Source organism: Phyllobates terribilis, unplaced genomic scaffold (genome assembly GCF_046119375.1).
Source record: "Phyllobates terribilis strain yellow unplaced genomic scaffold, ASM4611937v1 Scaffold_49__1_contigs__length_9717188, whole genome shotgun sequence".
Taxonomy (NCBI): domain Eukaryota; kingdom Metazoa; phylum Chordata; class Amphibia; order Anura; family Dendrobatidae; genus Phyllobates; species Phyllobates terribilis.
The window spans coordinates 8,192,595-8,214,296 of NW_027362809.1; the positions used below are offsets into that span (position 1 = coordinate 8,192,595).

General features: G+C 43.2%; 1 protein-coding gene across 1 annotated transcript; it reads left to right on the top strand.

Annotated features, from left to right (window-relative positions):
• Positions 1–2,279: 2,279 nt before the first annotated feature.
• Positions 2,280–14,627, top strand: LOC141191646 (uncharacterized). Its single transcript, XM_073661584.1, has 7 exons — positions 2,280–2,625; positions 8,261–8,419; positions 8,549–8,728; positions 8,803–8,926; positions 9,010–9,107; positions 9,305–9,395; positions 12,451–14,627. Exons 2-7 carry the CDS (start codon positions 8,327–8,329, stop codon positions 13,638–13,640), a joined length of 1,776 nt encoding a protein of 591 aa, XP_073517685.1. The 5' UTR covers positions 2,280–2,625; positions 8,261–8,326; the 3' UTR covers positions 13,641–14,627.
• Positions 14,628–21,702: the final 7,075 nt, after the last annotated feature.

The following is a 21,702-nucleotide window of genomic DNA, read 5'->3' on the forward strand; positions in this document are numbered from 1 at the left end:
CGGCAAATTCTCCTGCTTTGTCCACATCCACTGTACTATTGATTTAAAACTTGCTCCAATTACACCTCCGGCTTCTCTGTTTATAATATTTACCCTGGGCTCCAATACCGCTAGTTGCTGCTCAGAAGTGCCGTCTGCACAGTCAACGCTTGCTCCAGTGTTATTGGGGTTCAGTAACGTCAGCTGATCCCCAGCTGTGTGTCCGGCAAATTCTCCTGCTTTGTCCACATCCACTGTACTATTGATTTAAAACTTGCTCCAATTACACCTCCGGCTCCTCTGTTTATAATATTTACCCTGGGCTCCAATACCGCTAGTTGCTGCTCAGAAGTGCCGTCTGCACAGTCAACGCTTGCTCCAGTGTTTTTGGGGTTCAGTAACGTCAGCTGATCCCCAGCTGTGTGTCCGGCAAATTCTCCTGCTCTGTCCACATTCACACTACTACAGATTTTAAAGTTGATCCAATTACGCCTCTGGCTCCACTCTGTTTTTAGTATTTACCCTGGGTTCCAGCACCGCCAGCTGTTTCCCAGCAGTGTCTTTGGCACGGGTACTCCCTCCTGCGCAGCCTGGTTCCAGCACGTCAGCTGTTTCCGGGTAGTGTCAACGTCACTTTGCCTCCAATGCATTGTCCTGTCATGTTGCGGTCAGGTTAGCTGACTCTATGGTGCCTGCAGTTTAGGTGACTCCTATGTGGGCTGCGGGATCTGGCAATGAAGGCTGGTTCCATAGTGCCAATAAGACAAGCATCCCCTGTAGGACTGTGGGTTTCGGTAACTGCGGCCGGCTCGCGGCCTTGCAACTTTTTTTTACATGGGTACCTTCTGCTACCCATCCGGGTTCCAGTACCGTCAGCTGGTCCTCAGCAGTGCCTTTGGCTTAGGTGCCTCCTTCTCGGTATCCAAGTTCCACCAACGTCTGCTGGTCCTTGGTAGTGCTTTCTGGCACAGGTACCTCCTGCTTAGTAACCAAGTTCCAGTACCGTCAGCTGGTCCTCAGTAGTTCCATTGGCTCTTGTACCTTCTGCTACCCATCCGGGTTCCAGTACCGTCAGCTGGTTCTCGGCAGTGTCTTTGACACGGGTACTCCCTCCTGCCCAGCCTGGTTCCAGCACGCCAGCTGTTTCCAGGTAGTGTCAACGTCACTTTGCCTCCAATGCGTTGTCCTGTCGTGTTGCGGTCGGGTTAGCCGACTCTATGGTGCCTGTAGTTTAGGTGACTCCTATGTGGGCTGCGAGATCTGGCAATGAAGGCTGGTTCCATAGTGCCAATAAGACAAGCACCCCCTGTAGGACTGTGGGTTTCGGTAACTGCGGCCGGATCGCGGCCTTGCAACTTTTTTTTACATGGGTACCTTATGCTACCCATCCGGGTTCCAGTACCGTCAGCTGGTTCTCGGCAGTGCCTTTGGCTTAGGTGCCTCCTTCTCGGTATCCAAGTTCCACCAATGTCTGCTGGTCCTTGGTAGTGCTTTCTGGCACAGGTACCTCCTGCTTAGTAACCGAGTTCCAGCACCGTCATCTGGTCCTCGGTAGTTCCATTGGCTCTTGTACCTTCTGCTACCCATCCGGGTTCCAGTACCGTCAGCTGGTCCTCGGTAATTCCATTTGCTCTTGTACCTTCTGCTACCCATCCGGGTTCCAGTACCGTCAGCTGGTTCTCGGCAGTTCCTCAGCCTTCTTGTACCTTCTGCTACATTTCCAAGTTCAAGCTTTTTGAAATGGTTCTTGGTAATCACTCTGGATCTCTCTGACGAGGACCCTGAAGGCCACCCCGAAGAAGATGAGGACCCCGAAGACGAGGACCCCGAAGACCACCCCGAAGAAGACGAGGACCCCGAAGATGACGACCCTGAACACGAGGACCCTGAAGACCACCCCGAAGAAGACGAGGACCCCGAAGACGACGACCCTGAACACGAGGACCCTGAAGACCACCCCGAAGAAGACGAGGACCCTGAAGACGAGGACCCTGAAGACGAGGACCCCGAAGATTAGGACCCCGAAGATTAGGACCCCGAAGACGACGACCCTGAAGACGACGACCCTGAAGACCTCCCCAAAGAAGACCAAGAAGATGACCCTGAAGAAGTTGACCAAGAGGACAAAGAAGAAGAAGACAACCACCAAGATACAGAAGAACAAGAGACAGAAAACCAAGAAGCAGAAGTACAAGAAGCTGAAGAACAAAAAGCAGAAGAACATTAAGCATAAGACTAAAAATCTGAGCAAAAGATAATATCTAAATTATAAGCAGAAGATGACTAAGCAGTGTATGGGGGTGAGTCCGTTCCTCCTCGTGGTGCCCCTGGAAAAGACCTGCTGCTGCAGGCCAAACTGAACGCGGACAAATCCTGTTGTAAATCTTTTGTGACGGGCAGAACGAAAGGTGTAATGTTCAAACTTTTATAGATAACAACTACAGGAATGCCTGTCACAAATAAGAATATGATGAAGAAGAAGAATATGAAGAAGATGAAGAAGTAGAATATGAAGAATGTAAAAAAAAAGAATAATACGAAGAAGATGAAGAAGAAGATGATGAAGAAGGTGAAGAAGAAGTTGATGAAAAAGATGCTGATGCTGAGGATGATGAAGGAGAAAGTGTGGGAGAAGTAAAAAAGAAGGTGAAGAGCATGGAAGTAGTGAAACATAAATATCTGACAAAATATAAAAAAACTTAACATAGTCAATATTTCCGTGACTCAGAACGTCATAAAAAAAATATTAATTCCTGCTATTTCATTTGATTGGGCTAAACCTCTATGCCTTTGTTGTCTCCCCCACCTCCCCCAATACATTCTACATTATTCTTAGTTGTTTTCCTTCATGTAGAATTAACCTACAAGGAAAGAAAGGGTTTATTTTTATTCCGATATTTCTGTCCCATTGACTTGCATTGGTTTCCGGTATCGGAATCGGCGATATCCGATACTTTTTGGGTATCGGTCCGATCCGATATTTCCCGATATCGGAAGGTATCGCTCAACACTAGCCATGACGTCAATTAGTCATGTAACGGGTCACGCAACCGCTGACGTTGGCAGGTCCTTTAGTCTACCGCGAGCTGCCGGCAAGCCAGGACGCATCGGATAAAGACACCGGGGGCCATCAGAAGCCATCCGGTTGCATGGATTTATATAGTGTGACCAAGTTGTCAAGCACTTTTCAAGTGATGCTAAAATTGCTTGGAAAGCGCTTGACAATCCGCATGCGGAAATGCATGTGAAGAACGCTTCACTTCTGTACAATCCGCATGCGTTTTTTCTGCCAGGGAGATGCAGAAACGCTCAGGAAAAAAATCCAGAGCATTTCTGCATCGTGGGCACATAGCCTAAAAGATAATGCCTTACCAACACCAGGTCAGATTACCAATGCACTGCAGGATGCAGCAAGCCTCAATGATAAAGGCGGGGCCAGCACATGTGCAAAATACTGATGCAGACAGCCACTCACTAACCTACCATTTCATGGAGGGAGTGGCTGTGTAGTCTGCATAGGGCGCCAGTCACACAGATATGTGTGATGCACATTGTCTGGCTTGCAGCCTATTGATGACGCCCATACTATTAGGCTGTGTGCCCACAATGCGTTTTTAATGCGTTTCCGCAGCGTTTTTGCTGCTGCGGAAACGCATTAAAAACGGGCACGTGCTGCGGAAATTTCCGGTGCGGATTATCATTGCGGAAAAAAACGCAGCACTACCAATTATTTTGCGGAAGCGCTGCGTTTTCACCGCCATTGACTTGCATTAGAACGCGCCAATTCAGAAAGACTGCATCTGTACTTGCGTAATTGGCGCGTTCTAATGTGTAGATGGTACCCAGGTGTGGAGGACAGGAGACTCTCCTCCACACCCAGGTACCATTAAAAAAGCTGTAAAAAAAGAATAAAATTAAAAATAAATATATACTTACCTTCTGGCGGCCCGCGGTGCGCTCCTCCTTGCTTCCCGGCACTTAGCGATGGAATGAAGGACCTGCTCTGACGTCAGAGTCCTGTGACGGGTGACGCGACGCTGACGTCGGCAGGTCCTTCAGTCTACCACTGCCGGCAGCCGGAACCGAGCGAAGCAAGACAGCGCAGGCCATCGGAGGGTATGTATAGATTTATTTTTTTACATTCTCTCAGGTCACACTATATAAATCCATGCTGGTTGCATGGATTTATATAGTGTGACCAAGTTGACAAGCACTTTCCAAGTGATGTTAAAATCGCTTGGAAAGCGCTTGTCAACCCGCATGCGGAAACGCAAGTGAAGAACGCTTCACTTCCACATGTCCCCGGCAGGAAAACGCATGTACAATCCGCATGCATTTTTTCTGCCAGGGAGATGCAGAAACGCTCAGGAAAAAATCCTGAGCATTTCTGCATCGTGGGCACATAGCCTTAGATCATACGGGCTGCCAAGCACTATATACATGCAAGCACACAAGACATATGCCCCAATTCATCCAGCCAACACTAAAGAGGCCTGGTGGGGTATTTATCATGTTGTGTATTTATCTTATACACTATTTTTCATCTTTTTTGCACATTTTTTTGCACTATGCATCACACATATCTGTGTGACTGGCGCCCCCCTTATGCTGACTCCATCGGTGTGCATGTATAATACTACACAGTCACCCCCTCCATGAATTTGGTAGGTTAGTGAGTGGCTGTCTGCTTCAGTATTTTGCACATGTGCTGGCCCTGCCTTTATGATGCAGGCTTGCTGCATCCTGCAGTGCATTGGCAATCTGACCTGGTGTTGGTAAGGTATTATCTTTTACTGTGATGTTTTTTGAAATTATGTCCAATGTTCACCTATAGAACCTTTGCACGATCCGTTCTTGCGTTTTATCCACTCCCAGATGTCCCCCCAAGACATGTGAATGGGCCATGTCCAACACCTTCCGTCTAAAGGGGCCCGGCACTAACTGCTCCACACTCTCCTCCCTCACTTTCTTGACCTGGTACCACAACTCCTTACTCATCATAAAATGGGGAAACCTTGTGTCAGCCCCTGACTCCTGTGCAACCCCATTTATAATAGTGACATTATTAAAGGCTCCCTTCAGAGTTAGGTCCCTATATTGGGCAGACCCAAAATTCTCGCTGGTCACCCCTAACTCTGGAATTGCAGACTCAGGGGGCACTACCTCCTCATCCCCCACAAGGACACAAAAGGGAAACCTGTCTGACTCTGGGTGTGGTGATACCTCATTAGGGTTAATTTTTTTCTTATCTGAGCCAGCGAACCCAGAACCCTTCCCCCACAGATCCCAAAACAAGCAAAAGTCCCAGCCTATAATAATAGGGTGCAACAAGTCCTGAACGACGCCGACCTCGTGGGACTCTGTACCGTGGGCCATTTCAATATCTACTCTTGCCCGTAGGGTAGTCTTTAGCATCACCATGAATGCACTGAACGCCGACTTTTTTCCCCGGGATAATTTGGAGAGGAAGGGTGGCCCTCATAAGGGTCACCAGGCTCCCGGAGTCTAGCAGTGCCTTTACTTCCCATCTGTTCACCTTCATGTGACATGCTTGTGGCCCCTCGCTGGGTGGACAGTTCACACTGCAGGCCGGATAAGCATAATATAAACAACGTTGTCCTATGCTGCAGTCCATTGGCTCAAGGGTCAGGGGACAACAGGCAGCTATATGGCCTGGGCCGTGGCACCGCCAGCAAACAACATCACCTGTATGGACCTTGGGCACCACCTCCCTCGTCCATTTGGACCTTGGAAGTCCCACCACCTTTTGGGCCTCCACCCCCTGTTGGGAACTCCAGCATGTAGTGGGCTTCCTTCCCAAGGAACCTTCAACCCCCTGGTATCTCTCGATCAGTCCGACCAGTTCATCTGCATACCGGGGATCACCCTGGGCAACCCAAGGCTGTATGGGCCTCGGCAGGGAGTGCACAAACCGGTCCATCACCACCCACTCTACCATCTGCGCAGACATTGAGGACTCTGGCTCAGCCACTTCTGGACCAGGTGCAGCAGGTCAAACCTTTGGGACGGAGGTGGTTTGTTCCAGTGATACGAACCCGCTGTGCCCTGATAGTCATTGTCAACCCCAAGCGTGCGAGAATCTCAGTTTTTAGCTTGCCATACTCTTTCGCATCCTGCAAAGCTAAATCATAGTATGCCTTTTGGGCGTACTATGCAAAGCTAAATAGGGCGTACTATGCAAAGCTAAATAGGACGTCCTGCAAAGCTAAATCATAGTACGCCTACTACGCGTACTTCTGGGGCTCTCCAAGTCAAGTATGGCGACAGTACCTCTGCCCACTGCTCTTGTGGAAATTTCTCCCTCTCGGTGACCCTTTGAAACACCATCAGGAAAGTCTCATCCCCCAGGGTCATTTTCTGCAAAGCTCGTCATGCTGCCTTCCGGACATGGGAGTCATCAGTCGGACCTGGGGTTGGAGCTCTCATCCTGTCCTGGGTGGCGGTTGCCAGAAACTGCTTCTGCTGATGTTGTTTCTGCTAGTGCTGCTGGATCTGCTGTAACTACAGCCTGTTGGTCTCCTGTTGATGCTGCTGCGACTGGACCAGGTGTTTAAGAAGGTCCTCCATTTCGTCTGGCGATGCTTGCTGGCTTGCGACAGACTTCACCCAGGGCATGCAGTCCATCCTGTAGCACTCATACGTCTCTGCTGGGAACGCTGCCCGCAAGTCTAACACTAATTGTGGAGGTTTTACTCACTTGGGTGTGACCGGAGGAAAACAGGAGGCATGTTCCTTTAAAAGTTCATGTGGGTTTATTTCTTCATAAACCCAGAAGCCAAACAGAAAAGAAAATAGCCTTTAGATCAGGCAAACAAAGTAATTGTCCTTAGCAGGTCTCTGCTCAGCCAGGCCTGTGTGGCACACAAGCTGGGGTAACGTCCAGTGTCCTGGCTTGGTCTGAAGACAAACATACACAAGAGGCCTTCTCCCTCCAAACACACAGACCATGTGCCAAACAACAGCCTCCATTTTATAGGCTGTTAACCACACCCAGAGATGAGGTATGTGGGTAGCTGGACCCACCCATTCTCTCCTAGCTACCCGTAACCCGGCTCCCAGGTGCACCAACCGATCCTCTTAGTGCTTATCTGCCCTAGAGAAACACTCCGGGTTACATCACAGAGACCAGCCATCTCTGTGACACATGCCTCCCATTGACTATTGCAACCATTAACCACCTTAGAATACCTTGATACATATCTGGTTTTATGATTACCCCACGGCTGATGAAAGGGAATCTGTCACCCCCTGGGACTTATCTGACCTCTAATATTGGCATACAGGTGATAGAAATGTGAGTCTATACATACCTGTATGCCTCATATTAGAGGACTGTTTGCTGAGAAATGGCTTTTTATTCAGTGAAGATTCTGATGCTTGCTGTTCGTGGGGAGTGGATTCCCTTTAATAAATACTCACTTAGCCTCATTCTTCGTGCAGATACTAATAAATACAGGACCTATGAGATTTTTACCATATGATAGTTGGATAGTTAGGGGTGTATCATCCATAGCAGCAGCCCACAGGGCCACTATGGTGCCTGTGAAAAAACACAGAATTTGAGCTTGGTTTAAGTTGGTATCCATGCAGCACATAAATGCATGTGTACTATGGCCATCAATCAGAAAAAAACTATAAGAAGAAAAATGATCATAAACCCTGCTGTAAATAAATAAATAAAAACCAAAAGTGCATTTAAATAAAATAGGGTTCTTAGTAACTCTGTTTTTGATCAAAAATAGCATGAAAGCTATCCCACCATGGTAAAATGAACCCATTCAGGATAGTCCTACTCTGTTTAATATTAAAAACTTTACCATGTATCAAAGCCTCAAACTTCTGTGTGTGAATCAGACATGAGATCTAACGTGATAGAAGATTACAATACGGGGAAGACGGGAAACATTCATATAGACGGCCGGAGGAGATGTAGTCAGTGAAGAACTCTGGCTAAATATGTTTGTAGAATCGTAGTTGAAGATGTCGTCGTCCTCCTCATGAAGTAGTTATTTCTCATGTCACGTGTAATGAATATCTCCTGCAGTATTGCTAATGCCGATTGCAGTGTCGGTAAATGAGACGAGAATTAGCTTTATGGAAGATGAGTCTATGAGAAACGTGTTCAGCTACAGACTCCAAGGAAGAAACTGCTTGTTGTATGTGGCCTAAAATATATAGGTTTTATTACTAGATGTAAAGCAGGAAACTAAATACTGTAAAATAATATATCTCCTCATATGTTTCCCCTTATTATCTCCAGTAATTGTATTATTACACAATATCAGATCCTCTCAGTGAAGATCTTCTATTTAAGAGAATTTTCCTTATGGACCCATCAAAGACAGATATGGATAGAGACAAGATGGCAGAGAGGATATTACACCTCACCCTAGAGATCCTCTTCCGTCTTACTGGAGAGGTGAGAGATTCCAATAACGTCACATTACGTCATTCTTATCTATGGGAATAACAGATGAACAGAACTGGAGAGGTGAGGACTCTGGAAATGTCTGTAGTGAGATTTATTTATATGTCTTTCCATAACCAGGATTACATAGTAGTGAAGAAGACCTCTAGTGAGCGCTGTCAGGTCCATGTGTCTGAGGGATGGGAAAGACCCCTGAGCTCAATCACAGGACCTCCATCTCACCCCTTCATACATGAGGACATCAATGACCAGAAGATCCTAGAACTCACCTACAAGATGATTGAGCTGCTGACTGGAGAGGTGACACTGCTGGGACATTATACTGTAACGCTATGAAAGGATCGGGGGGATGACGGTATCATTGTGTGTGTCAGGTTCCTATAAGATGTCAGGATGTCGCTGTCTATTTCTCCATGGAGGAGTGGGAGTATTTAGAAGGACACAAAGATTTGTACAAAGACGTCATGATGGAGGTTCCCCATCCCCTCACATCACCAGGTAATAGACAGGACTAAATACACACGGCCCATAATTATCTGTATGTAAAGAATAAATTCAGTCCCTGTATGTGTTTCTTCCAGATCTATCCAGTAACAGGACAACACCAGAGAGATGTCCCCGTCCTCTTCTTCCACATGACTGTAAACAAGAAGATCCCAATGTTCCTCAGGATCATCAGGTAGATGGAGAGAAGGTGTCATGAGATCTCCCCTATGATGTGTAGACGGCTGTGAAGGTCTTGTGTTCAGTCTTGTTTTATCCACCAGTTTTATATGTTTTATACTTGTGTAATGAGAACAGTGGAGATGGCAGGATTAGAGCTGATCATAGATGTGACTTCTCATCTGTTTGTGACTTTTACAATATTTGTTTCAGGGTGAAGATCTCACCCATATTAATACTATAGAGGCATATGTAAGGGGTTATGAGCGGTGTAAAGAGGAGATTCCTACATATGACTACCCAGGTGAGTAGTAACCACTAAATGCACAGAAGTCACAGATTCTTCTCTGTCACCGGCTGTGGCTGCTTTATCGGTGGTGTAGTCCGTCCTTATCACAATCGTGTGATCGCCATTTTGCCTCTAGACCACAACATTCTCTTCCACCCAAAACTGTTCAAATGATTTTGGGCATTGAAACCCTTTTCCATAGAACTTACAACCAGGAGGATCCACCTACCCCCTGTGATTAGGAGACGCTACCTGCCCAGATCTGTAAACCACAAAGCCAGAAAATCACTTGAAAAAAATATTATGATGGGACTGTAAGAGAAAGCGGAGGGTAATGATGCTGTTGGCTTCCTAGAACCCTGATATCTTATTGGATGAATCTACCTTCTCTCCCTTCTGTGCTGCTGAATGTGCTCATATGGTCCCTACAAGACCAGGTCCAGTCTTTCTGGCCAAACTTCACTTTTATGATCGACAACATTAAATGTGCAGTGAGGCCAAGTGTGAATTTCTGTACAATAACAACAGAGTTTCCCTTTATCCCGACTTACCAATTTCTTTTAAAACCAACTAACTTCAAACAGGATTGTGATAAACTAAGCAAAAAAAAACATTATACCTGTGCCATGATATATCTCTAAGCTAAATTTAAGATGCCTCATCTCTGCAGTATTATAAAAAGTTCCCTTTGAACGTCTAATATTTCTTCTTGAAATTCATCTGATAGAAAATATTGTCCCTTACGATAGTTTAGATTGCCAAGAGCCACCGAGCCCCATACTGTAATTACCCCAGAGAGGTTTCACCACTAGTTACTCACTACTTACTGATGAAGACTGTTGAGTTTGATCATTTCAGTAGATGTGTTATGGTCTGTACTCACAGTTTTGACTATGGTAGTTAGTGCCCAAAATACTCTGATTTAACCCCTTCCTGCAGCCTGTTTTGTGTTCCTATCTGAGCCCATTTTTCAAATCTGACGTGTGTCACTTTATGTGGTGATAACTTTGGAATTCTTCACAAAGGATAATAGGAAACAAATGGACCTTACAAATTATATTCCATCTTCTCTTGAATCTGACAATACCCTATATACGGTTATACACTACTGTCTGGGCACATGGCAGGTTAAGAAGGGCAGGAGCGCCATTTAGCTATTTGAATGCAGATTTTGCTGGGATAGTGTGCAGACACAATGTATTGGGGACACTATTCGTTGTCACCTGGCAGCTCAAAAGATGGCTACCACAAACAGGCTTGGCACTATCTACTCCATTTTCCAGATCCCAGGGTTTGCCTTGCTCATCATCCTTTAACCCCTCTACATGGATTTGGACTTAGACAGAGACCCCCTAGGCTTGGGCCACAGTGTTACCTAATGTTCTGTGGTGTGAGCTGGCAAGAAGAATAGTCAGGTAGCCGGGTCAGAACCAGGAGGTCAGAGAAAATATAAAATCACACAAGAGTAGTCAGTAAACGGGCCGAGGTCACAACAGGAAACAAATACACAAGCCGGGAGCGGAGCACAGAGGACTGAACCAGAGGAGAACAAGGCTGGATCTGGCAGCTTCCTGCAATATGCTTCCAGCTTTAGTAGGGTGCCTTGCTTTCCAGTTGGCTGAAACAAGGAGCAGATTACTCCAGCTGGACAGCACACACACCCATACTGCCAGACTGGATGGTACTACTGGTCCCAGCAACCCTAGTCTTAGTGGCTGGACAGAGCCTGCGCCGCCCAGAGCTTCTGGTTCTGACGTCTCCTCCATCACCAGCGCCACCTGCAGGATGAATAAGGCGGCTACTGGTGAGAGAAGCAGATGTCGCAGGAGCAGATCCCAGAGGAGATGGGACCCACCATTTGCAGAAGCCCTAATGTGACCAAATTGCAGAAAACCAGAGCAGTAGAAATCCCCATAAAGTGACACCATTTTGGAAATTATAACCCTCAGTGAAATAATCTATAGGAGTAGTGACTATTTTGACTCCACAGGCACTTTCCGGAAATTAGCACGCAGTGGATGTTGGAGAGTGAAAATTACAAATATATAATTTCATTACCCAACACATAGTGCCCAGATTGTGCTCCAGGAGACACACACCGTAAATTAATTGGGTTCTTCTCACTATAGTAATGCCGAATACATGGAGGCTAAATGTGGTTTGAGCGCACTGCAAGGCTCAGAAGTGAGGGGGAGATCTGACTTTGGGAGAGTGGATATTGCTGGATTGGGTTATGGAAGCCATGTTGCTTTTCAAAAGCCTTTGAGCCACTAATAATGTGGAAACCTCTGGTTTTCCATTGACAGATGATGGACCTGAGTGGGGACTTGTTTTTTGTGAGATGAGTAGAAGTTTTTATTGGTATTATTTCACCTACATAACATTGTTTGGTGACTTTTTATTCCATATTTTGGAGGCAGAATTAACAAACAGTTGAACACTACGATCCACTGGTTCATCCTATGAGGTTTTCTATTAGACTGTGAACTGTTATTGTCTTGATGAATAATGACGGCTAACATAGGGCAAAATTAAAAAAAATCACAGAAAAAGATAGTCTTACCAACACCAAATCATATAACAAATGCACTAGCAGGATGCAGCAGACCCCCATGATAAAGGGGACGGGGGGCAACGCAGGTGCAAAATACTGGTGGAGCAACCACTCACAAACCTACAAATTCATGGAGGGGTTGGTTGCCTAGTATTAAAGATGCACACAGAAGAAGCTTGCATAGGACGCCAGTCACACAGGTAGGTGTGATGCAGTGTCTGGCTTAGGATAGTGATGATGCCCATACTATTACATCAGGAAGGCTGCCCAGCGCTATATAAGTGCACCCCACATGGACAGACACCCCAGTACACCCAACCAACACTAAAATGCTAATGCATTTGTTATCTGATTTGGTGTTGGTAAGGCTGATTTTTTCTGTGATATGTTTTCTTGGTAGATAATGATACTTTTACATAAAGTACATTTTTACGTAGAGTTTAATTAGAAATATTCAACAATATAAATTTTAAGGATATGTTATTCATAAATAATAATTGGTTTTATTCTTGGCAGATGACTGTACCAGGAGATCAGAGGGACAGCTGACATCTTCAGTTTTTAAAACAGATGATCTTGAGATCACACAAGATACAATTGAAGTGAATGTCATTACTCCAGATTTACCATCATCCCTTCACAGCAAAGATCTGTCATCTGATCATTTGAAACAGGTCCTGTCTTCTGATTCATTACCGACTAATAAGGAAAATCAAAGTCACAAAATAAGCATTAAAAAACAAACTGCTCCTAAAACAAAGAAGCCATTTTCATGTTCAGAATATGGAAATAGTTTTTCCCTTGAAACTTCTTTTCTTAAACATCAAAGCATTCACACAGCAGAGAATATATTTTTTTGTTTCAAGTGTGGGAAATTTTTTAACCAGAAATCAAATCTGGTTAATCACCAGAGAAGTCACACAGAGGAGAAGCCATTTTCTTGTTCAGAAAGTGGAAAATGTTTTACAGACAAATCAAGTTTAATCAAATATCAGAGAACTCACACAGGGGAGAAGCCTTTTTGCTGTTCAGAATGTGGGAAATGTTTTAGCCAGAAATCAGATTTGGTTAATCACCAGAGGACTCACACAGGGGAGAAGCCTTTTTCCTGTTCGGAATGTGGAAAATGTTTTAGCCAGAAATCAGGTTTGGTTAAGCACAAGAGAACTCACACAGGGGAGAAGCCCTTTTCCTGTTCAGAATGTGGAAAATGTTTTAGCCGGAAAACATATTTGGTTATACACCAGAGAATTCACACATGGGAGAAGCCTTTTTCCTGTTTAGAATGTGGAAAATGTTTTAGCCGGAAAACATATTTGGTTAAGCACAACAGAACTCACACAGGGGAAAAGCCTTTTTCCTGTTCAGAATGTGGAAAATGTTTTAGCCGGAAATCAGTTTTGGTTAAGCACAACAGAACTCACACAGGGGAGAAGCCTTTTTCCTGTTCAGAATGTGGGAAATGTTTTATCCAGAAATCAGATTTGGTTAATCACCGGAGAACTCACACAGGGGAGAAGCCTTTTTTCTGTTCAGAATGTGGGAAATATTTTAGCTGGAAATCAGATTTGGTTAAGCACAAGAGAATTCACACAGGGGAGAAGCCTTTTTCCTGTTCAGAATGTGGGAAATGCTTTAAAGATAAATCAGATTTGGTTAAGCACCAGAGAACTCACACAGACGAGAAGCCATTTTCATGTTCTTAATGTGGGAAATGTTTTACACGGAAATCAACTCTTAACAAACTTCATAGAAATCACACAGGGGAGAAGCCTTTTACATTTTTAGCCGAAAATTGTATCTTCATAAAGGGGTTGTCCACTACTAGGACAACTCCTTCTAATTCCTCATGTTTGGCCTTGTTAAAATAAAAACACTCATACGCACTTACTGTTCTGGCGCCATTCCATTGGTGTCACAACTTGCGTTTCCGTAAGGCTGTTACATCACACAATCCTGCTGCCAATCAACGCCACCTTCAGATGTATTGTACATCAACAGGAAGGACATGGCCTGGACATAGCACCAAGAGAATGCACACACTGAACGCACTCTCTTCAGACCGTGTTCTTGGGGGAATTATAAGCAATTTACACCCTCAAACATGACTTTCGATATGGGAAAGAAAGACGAGATCAGAGGTTAATCTGAGGTCCTCCACCTCTGTCAGCATGTCTGGTATGCAGCGTTTCTTATGGAAGGTCTTATCTTCCTGCTCCGGAGCTATTACTGCCTCACCTCAGCGTTCACCTCAGCGTGGAAAAAGAAGCAGTCTTAACCATCATGATGTCAGACAGCTCCAGCCTGTAAGTCCTGCGCCAACTTCTCTCTTAATGTAGGCCTCACAAGAAAACAGCTCCATAAATCTCCCTCTACTCTCACCGAAGCCCACAGATTGAGCAGTGCTTGCTTCACAGGGACATTTACCCCCCAGCCACAGGTTATTCTGATATGGGGAACAACATAACTTATTTCATAGAATTGGAAGGGACCTCCTGGGTCATCTGGTCCAACCCCCTGCTCAAAGCCGGATACTCTAAATCATCTCAGACAGATGTCTGTTCAGCCTATGTTTGAAGACGTCCATTGAAGGAGAACTCACCACTTCTTGTGGCAGCCTGTTCCACTCATTGATCACCCTAACTGTCAAAAAGTTTTTTCTAATATCTAATCTGTGTCTCCTCCCATTCAGTTTCATCCCATTGCTTCTAGTCTTTCCTTGTGCAAATGAGAATAAAGATGATCCTTCTAAAATGTGACAGCCCTTGAGATATTTGTAGACAGCTATTAAGTCTCCTCTCAGTCTTCTTTTTTACAAGCTAAACATTCCCAAATCCTATAACCATTCCTCATAGGACATGGTTTGCAGACCGGTCACCATTCTGGTCGCTCTTCTCTGAACTTGCTCCAGTTTGTCTATGTCTTTTTTAAAATATGGTACCCAAAACTGAACACAGTATTCCAGATGAGGTCTGACCAAAGAGGAGTAAAGTGCGATAATGACTTCACGTGATCTAGACTGTATGCTTCTGTTAATACATCCCAGAATTGTATTTGCCTTTTTTGCTGCTGCATCACACTGTTGACTCCTGTTCAGTCTATGATCTATTAGTATACCTAAGTCTTTTTCACATGTACTGTTGCTTAGCTCTATACCTCCCATTCTGTATATGCTTTTTTCATTTTTATTGCCAAGACGTAGTACTTTGCATTTTTATATCATTTGCATTTGTATATCAGATTGCGTCTATCCCTACTAAAGAAGATATGGAGCAATATATTCAGAGGCTGGAGACCACATACAATACTGAAATACGTCCCCTCACTTCTATCCTGTCACAGCTTACTGACAAGTTACAGAGATTAGAGGATAATGTCGTCCAAGTTAGAGGCCATCATAATGCTCAGAAACTAACACTGGATCTTCACAGCCAGTAAATAAACCATCTGTTTAATATGGTTGATGATCAAGAAAATGGCAATAATATCTGGATAAGGGGTATACCTGAAAGCATCAATGCACAAGTGATTATGCCAACACTACGATCATTATTCAATAATATCCTTGGTGATCCTATTGATAAGGAGGTGGAGATTTATAAGGCGCACTGGGCAATAGGCAATCATGGCCCAGATCCTGAGCGTCCAAGGGACATTATCTGTCGTATACATTTTTTTCAATGTAAAAGAGGCCATTGTGAGGAAAGCAGAGGAGTTGGGTCCTGGTGATTTCAATGGAAAACGCATATAATTGCTCTAATACAGTACAGATGAAAAGTTTGGACACACCTTCTCATTTAAAGATTTTTCTACATTTTCATGACTATGAAAATTGTACATTCACACTGAAGGCATCAAAACTATGAATTAACACATATGGAATTATATACTTAACAAAAAAGTGTGAAACAACTGAAAATATGTCTTATATTCTAGGTTCTTCAAAGTAGCCACCTTTTGCTTTGATGACTGCTTTGCATACTCTTGGCATTCTCTTGATGAGCTTCAAGATGTAGTCACCGGAAATGGTTTTCACTTCACAGGTGTGCCCTGTCAGGTTTAATAAGTGAGATTTCTTACCTTATAAATGGGGTTGGGACCATCAGTTGTGTTGTACAGAAGTCAGGTGGATACACAGCTGATAGTCCTACTGAATAGACTGTTAGCTGCTTTTTTCTTGCCATAATACAAATTCTAAGTAAAGAAAAACGAGTGGCCATCATTACTTTAAGAAATGAAGGTCAGTCAGTCCGAAAAATTAGGCAAACTTTGAAAGTGTCCCCAAATGCAGTTGCAAAAACCATCAAGTGCTACAAAGAAACTGGCTCACATGAGAACCGCCCCAGGAACGGAAGACCAAGAGTCACCTCTGCTTCTGAGGATAAGTTTATCCAAGTCACCAGCCTCAGAAATCGCAGGTTAACAGCAGCTCAGATTAGAGACCAGGTCAATGCCACACAGAGTTCTAGCAGCAAACACATCTCTTCAACAACTGTTAAGAGGAGACTTTGTGCAGCAGGCCTTCATGGTAAAATAGCTGCTAGGAAACCACTGCTAAGGACAGGCAACAAGCAGAAGAGACTTGTTTTGGTTAAAGAACACAAGGAATAGACATTAGACCAGTGGAAATCTGGGCTTTGGTCTGATGAGTCCAAATTTGAGATCTTTGGTTCCAACCACCTTGTTTTGGGCAATGCAGAAAAGGTGAACGGATGGACTCTACATGCTTGGTTCCCACCGTGAAGCATGGAGGAGGTGTGATGGTGTGGGGGTGCTTTGATGGTGACACTCTTGGAGATTTATTCAAAATTGAAGGCATACTGAACCAGCATGGCAACCGCAGCATCTTGCAGCGGCATGCTATTCCATCCGGTTTGTGTTTAGTTGGACCATCATTTATTTTTCAACAGGACAATGATCCCAAACACACCTCCAGGCTGTGTAAGGGCTATTAGACCAGCAAGCAGAGTGATGGGGTGCTACGCCAGATGACCTGGCCTCCATAGTCACCAGACCTGAACCCAATCGAGATGGTTTGGGGTGAACTGGACCGCAGAGTGAAGGCAAAAGGGCCAACAAGTGCTAAGCATCTCTGGGAACTCCTTCAAGATTGTTGGAAGACCACTTCCGGTGACTACTTCTTGAAGCCCATCAAGAGAATGCCAAAAGTGTACAAAGCAGTCATCAAAGCAAAAGGTGGCTACTTTGAAGAACCTAGAATATAAGACATATTTTCAGTTGTTTCACACTTTTTTGTTAAGTATATAATTCCACATGTGTTAATTCATAGTTTTGATGCCTTCAGTGTGAATGTACAATTTTCATTGTCATGAAAATACAGAAAAATCTTTAAATGAGAAGGTGTATCCAAACTTTTGGTCTGTACTGTATCTATCCTGAATGCCACTTGCTAAAAGAAGGGTATTGAAACCACTACTTGATGCCATCCGGAAAAATGGCCTGATGTACTCCTGGGGGTACCCATTCCACCTGTATATTTTCAAAGATCCAAGCAACATGAGACGTATTTGTGATGTCCTGGACATTCCCAGAATCCATATATCTGACTGGCCACCTGCTCCACCATTGCCACTGACAGTTCCAGCACTTCACAGAAGGTGTTCAATGGATCAGGAACTTGATGGTGATGCAGCCAGATGGGAAAGGAACCTGCTAATCATATGAGCTCCTGAAATGAATCTTGTCTTCCCTGATGAGAGACAGTTTGCAGATGCTTACTTATTTCTTTAAGCATATAATTAGATATATCTAAATAGAGCATTAGGTGCCACTCTTCCACTATATAGAATGTCTAAGTTCATAAAAGATCTTAGACCGGCATATAATTTGAGTTCACATGATACTACTGTAATATCAGGCTGTATTACATTACTTGCTTTATATTCCATGGTTCCACCTAATAGGAATCCTAGAACTGAAAGTTTGACTTACGTCTGTAAAGACAACCCCCAGTTAGGGACTTGCATTGGGATCTGCTTGTTTCGCAATTTCCTACTGTTTTGATATATTCATAATCTATACTTCTTAGACACTGAGAGGTAGACGTTACTATCTACCGTCTATACTTCCTCTTTTCTCTTAACCTTTCTCTCTTCCATTCCTCCTTTTTTTCATATAATATGGCACAACTCAAAACTTGCTCATTGAATGTCAGAGGACTTAATGTTCCAGAGAAAGGAGCTCAAGTGTTTTATCGTAGGCATAAACAGCACGTACATTTTCTCTTTCTTCAGGAGTCACACTTTAGAGGGGATCATATACTGTACCTCAGATTATTAATAGATATTATTCATCTTGGCGTCCCAGAAAAATGCAGTTTTGAAGTCTAAGGTGCTGAGTATAGGCCGCCACAGATCACTGCCGCGTACTATTGTAGAAACACTGTCTGACACGGAGAGGAGGTACGTGTTTGTTAAGATCTCCATCTACTCCAAAATTTTGACTTTGGCAAACTTCTATCTCCCTAATTGTGACCAAATTAAGACATGTCGTCATTACTTAAACAAACTAAAATATTTTGCGGAGGACCTTATCATCATTGGAGGTGACTTTAATTTTGTCTTGGATCCTTCTTTAGACGCGTCCCAGGGCTGGTGTCACCAATCTTAAACACAAACAAAAGCTTTGCTAATTGTGCTTTGGTCTCAACTGGTCGATGTATGGAGGATACTACATCCAGACGTAAAGGATTATACCTATTGTTCTCCTTTACACAATATGCATAGCCATATAGTCTTTTTCTTAATTAGCCATCACTTGCCTACATGGCAACCTACATCTCGGGTAGGAACTACTGTATGGTCAGATCATGCTCCTGTGTATTGTAATCTGACTATGCCGGACTCCACCAAGGCTTCAGATGTTGGAACCTAAATGATAATCTGCTGAAAGACTCACTCTGTGTCTCAGACCTTCTTGAGACTATAGACTCCTTCAAATATATGAGCATGATGAAACTGCCTTACCATTTAAATGGGAAGCACTCACATGCGTCCTCAGAGGGATAATAACAAAACATAGATAAAGGCTAAAAAAAGGAGAGAACAGCTAAAGTCTCCCATTTGCTTGAGCGGATTGATCTCCTTGACAAACAACATAAATGATCTGCTTCCCTCCAGGTATATGCAGACCTGCTTAACGCTAGAAGGGAGCTAAAGTAGTTTTATGGATGGGTACTTGAAAATATTGTGTAATTTCAGGGCACCTACTTATGGAAGGAACCAAGTGGAAGCTTCCATTCTCGGTACTAGATATGGGGCCTCCTCGAGAAAATGACTTAAAATGTCCTACACTAAAGTTAATATATAAGGCGTGGGATAGGGGTAAAAATATTCTGGGGATTGGAAAGTACACAAACTATACCCCTTTATGGCACAACTATAACTTACCAGAGCTACATAAACTAAAAAATGTTAGTGAGTGGAAGGATAGGGGTATATGTTTGGTGTCACAACTCTTGAGGGATGGATTATTCAAGAGGTTTGAACAAATAAAGGCAGATTTTAACCTTCCGCATAGAGTGTTTTATCAATATCTGCAAATACATCTTGCATATAGTACACAACTAGAATAAACGCCATACTGATTGACATCACTCAATATATACCATTACTACATCGTTAGATACAAAAGGTCTAATATCCCTTATTTATAGGCAGTTACTGGCCCTACATTTGGATAAATATCCTTTGATAGTTAAGACAAAATGGGAGGAAGATGAGGGTCCCTTATCTGAGGAGCAATGGGGGAAATACTGGATTTGACACAGAATCTGTCATTGTCAGAGTCACAAAGATTGTCCCGAATTCTTCTCATTCATAGGGTATATAGATCCCCAAGTATTTTATTTAAAATTGAAATACAAACGGATGAAACATGTCCTAGATGTGGTCAAAATGACGTCCACCTGATGCATATGACGTGGGAATGTGTAAATATTGGCGACTACTGGAAGGGGGTGATCGCTCTTGTACTATCTGTATTTGGGATACAACTTCAGTTGGAACCTAAAATCTGTATCCTAGGACTCCTGGGAGAGGACGTAGACCCAGACTCCCATATGGCAGTAGGTAGCTCAAGAATATTATTCCAAGCCAGAAAGTTGTTGGCACTACATTGGATAGACAATTCTCCCCTAACGATAACAGAACTAAAATCCAGGATAAATAACACTTTATGCTTGGAAAGTGGAGCTTATATAAAAAGGAACGCTCTCAAGAAATCTATACACATAAGGGAGCAATGGTTAATTACCCCAGGTATTGCTTCAGAAATACTATACTGGACCATTTGTACATATCCCTGCAGTTAACCAGGAATTTATATCCTTATACCTAAGGTGTCAGCTAATAATAATGGTCTCAGTCCACACAATTGCCCCTTCTTAGATATATTCTTTTTCTTTTGATGTCCCAATAGGGGAAAAAAAGCCGTCAGGAAGTATTCAGATATTTATGTACAAATGTAAAATTACTATTCCAAAACATTGTACTATAGAGCGATATTGGGATTTATATCATTGTAAACCGGTTCTTGTATTGTTTACTTCTTTTTTCTTTCTTTTTATTTTTTTTGTCACAAAGTTTGTATGACAAAAACAAAATGTTGGTCTTTCTTTCTTTTGTTAAATAAAAATGATCTGATTGAAAAAAAGAAAGGAGCGAAGGTCTTTACTAGATCAAACGTATAGAAAATATCAAGATCGCATGTGAAGGTACTCGTACGAATTCACAGATAAATGTGGTCTCTCATTGACAAGGAAGTTACATCCACGGATGCAAAGGACATACGGCTCCGGCAAAAATTAAGAGACCACTGAACAGTTTTCTATTGGAAAGCACGGAAAGACTGGTGGAAAGCATGGCAAGACGAATGAAAGCTGTGATTAAAAATCATGGTTAGTCCACCAAATATTGATTTCACATTTAAAACTTGAGTAATTTGAGGTCTGAAAGCACTGTGTTTCTTTTTTAGTATTTTGACACTTTATCATTTGCTGCAAATAAATACAAAATTTTTAGCTTTGAATTTCGGAGACATGTCAGTAGTTTATAGATTAAAACAACAATGTACATTTTACTCAAAAATATACCTATAAAGAGAAAAATCAGAGAAACTGAAAATTTTGCAGTGGTCTCTTAATTTTTGCCAGAGCTGTATGTATCCAAAACAAAAAGAGCCCCACTGCTATAAATTCATAAACCCACTGACATAGCTGACGCATTTCATTGCTGTTATAGCTCACTACATAATATTCATGGAAAACACCACCACATGCCACCTAATTTTCTTGAAACAAAAATTGACAAATATATTATGGACACTGCCGTTCCTTCCTTACAGACCCCTGAGCAGGAGATACTAGACAAAGCTTTCACTGAACAAGAGATAGGACAGGCCATTAAATCATTCCCTATCGGGAAGAGCCCTGGGCCAGATGGATTCAATAATAGATTTTATAACATGTTTCCACCTCTGTTATTACCATTAGTGTTCAATAATATCTCAGAAGACTCCCCATTTGCCCCCCAATCACTTGAAGCTCATATAACAGTTTTATCAAAGCCTGGAAAAAAACTAAATGCCTGCCCTAATGTTCATCCAATTTCATTAATATATACATCAAAATATTCTCTAATATAATTGCATCATGGCTCTCCCACTACCTACCCTCAATTGTTAGCAACAATCAGGTTGGCTTTGTTAAGGGTAGAGAAGTGCGTGATAATACAGATAAAACATTGTTAG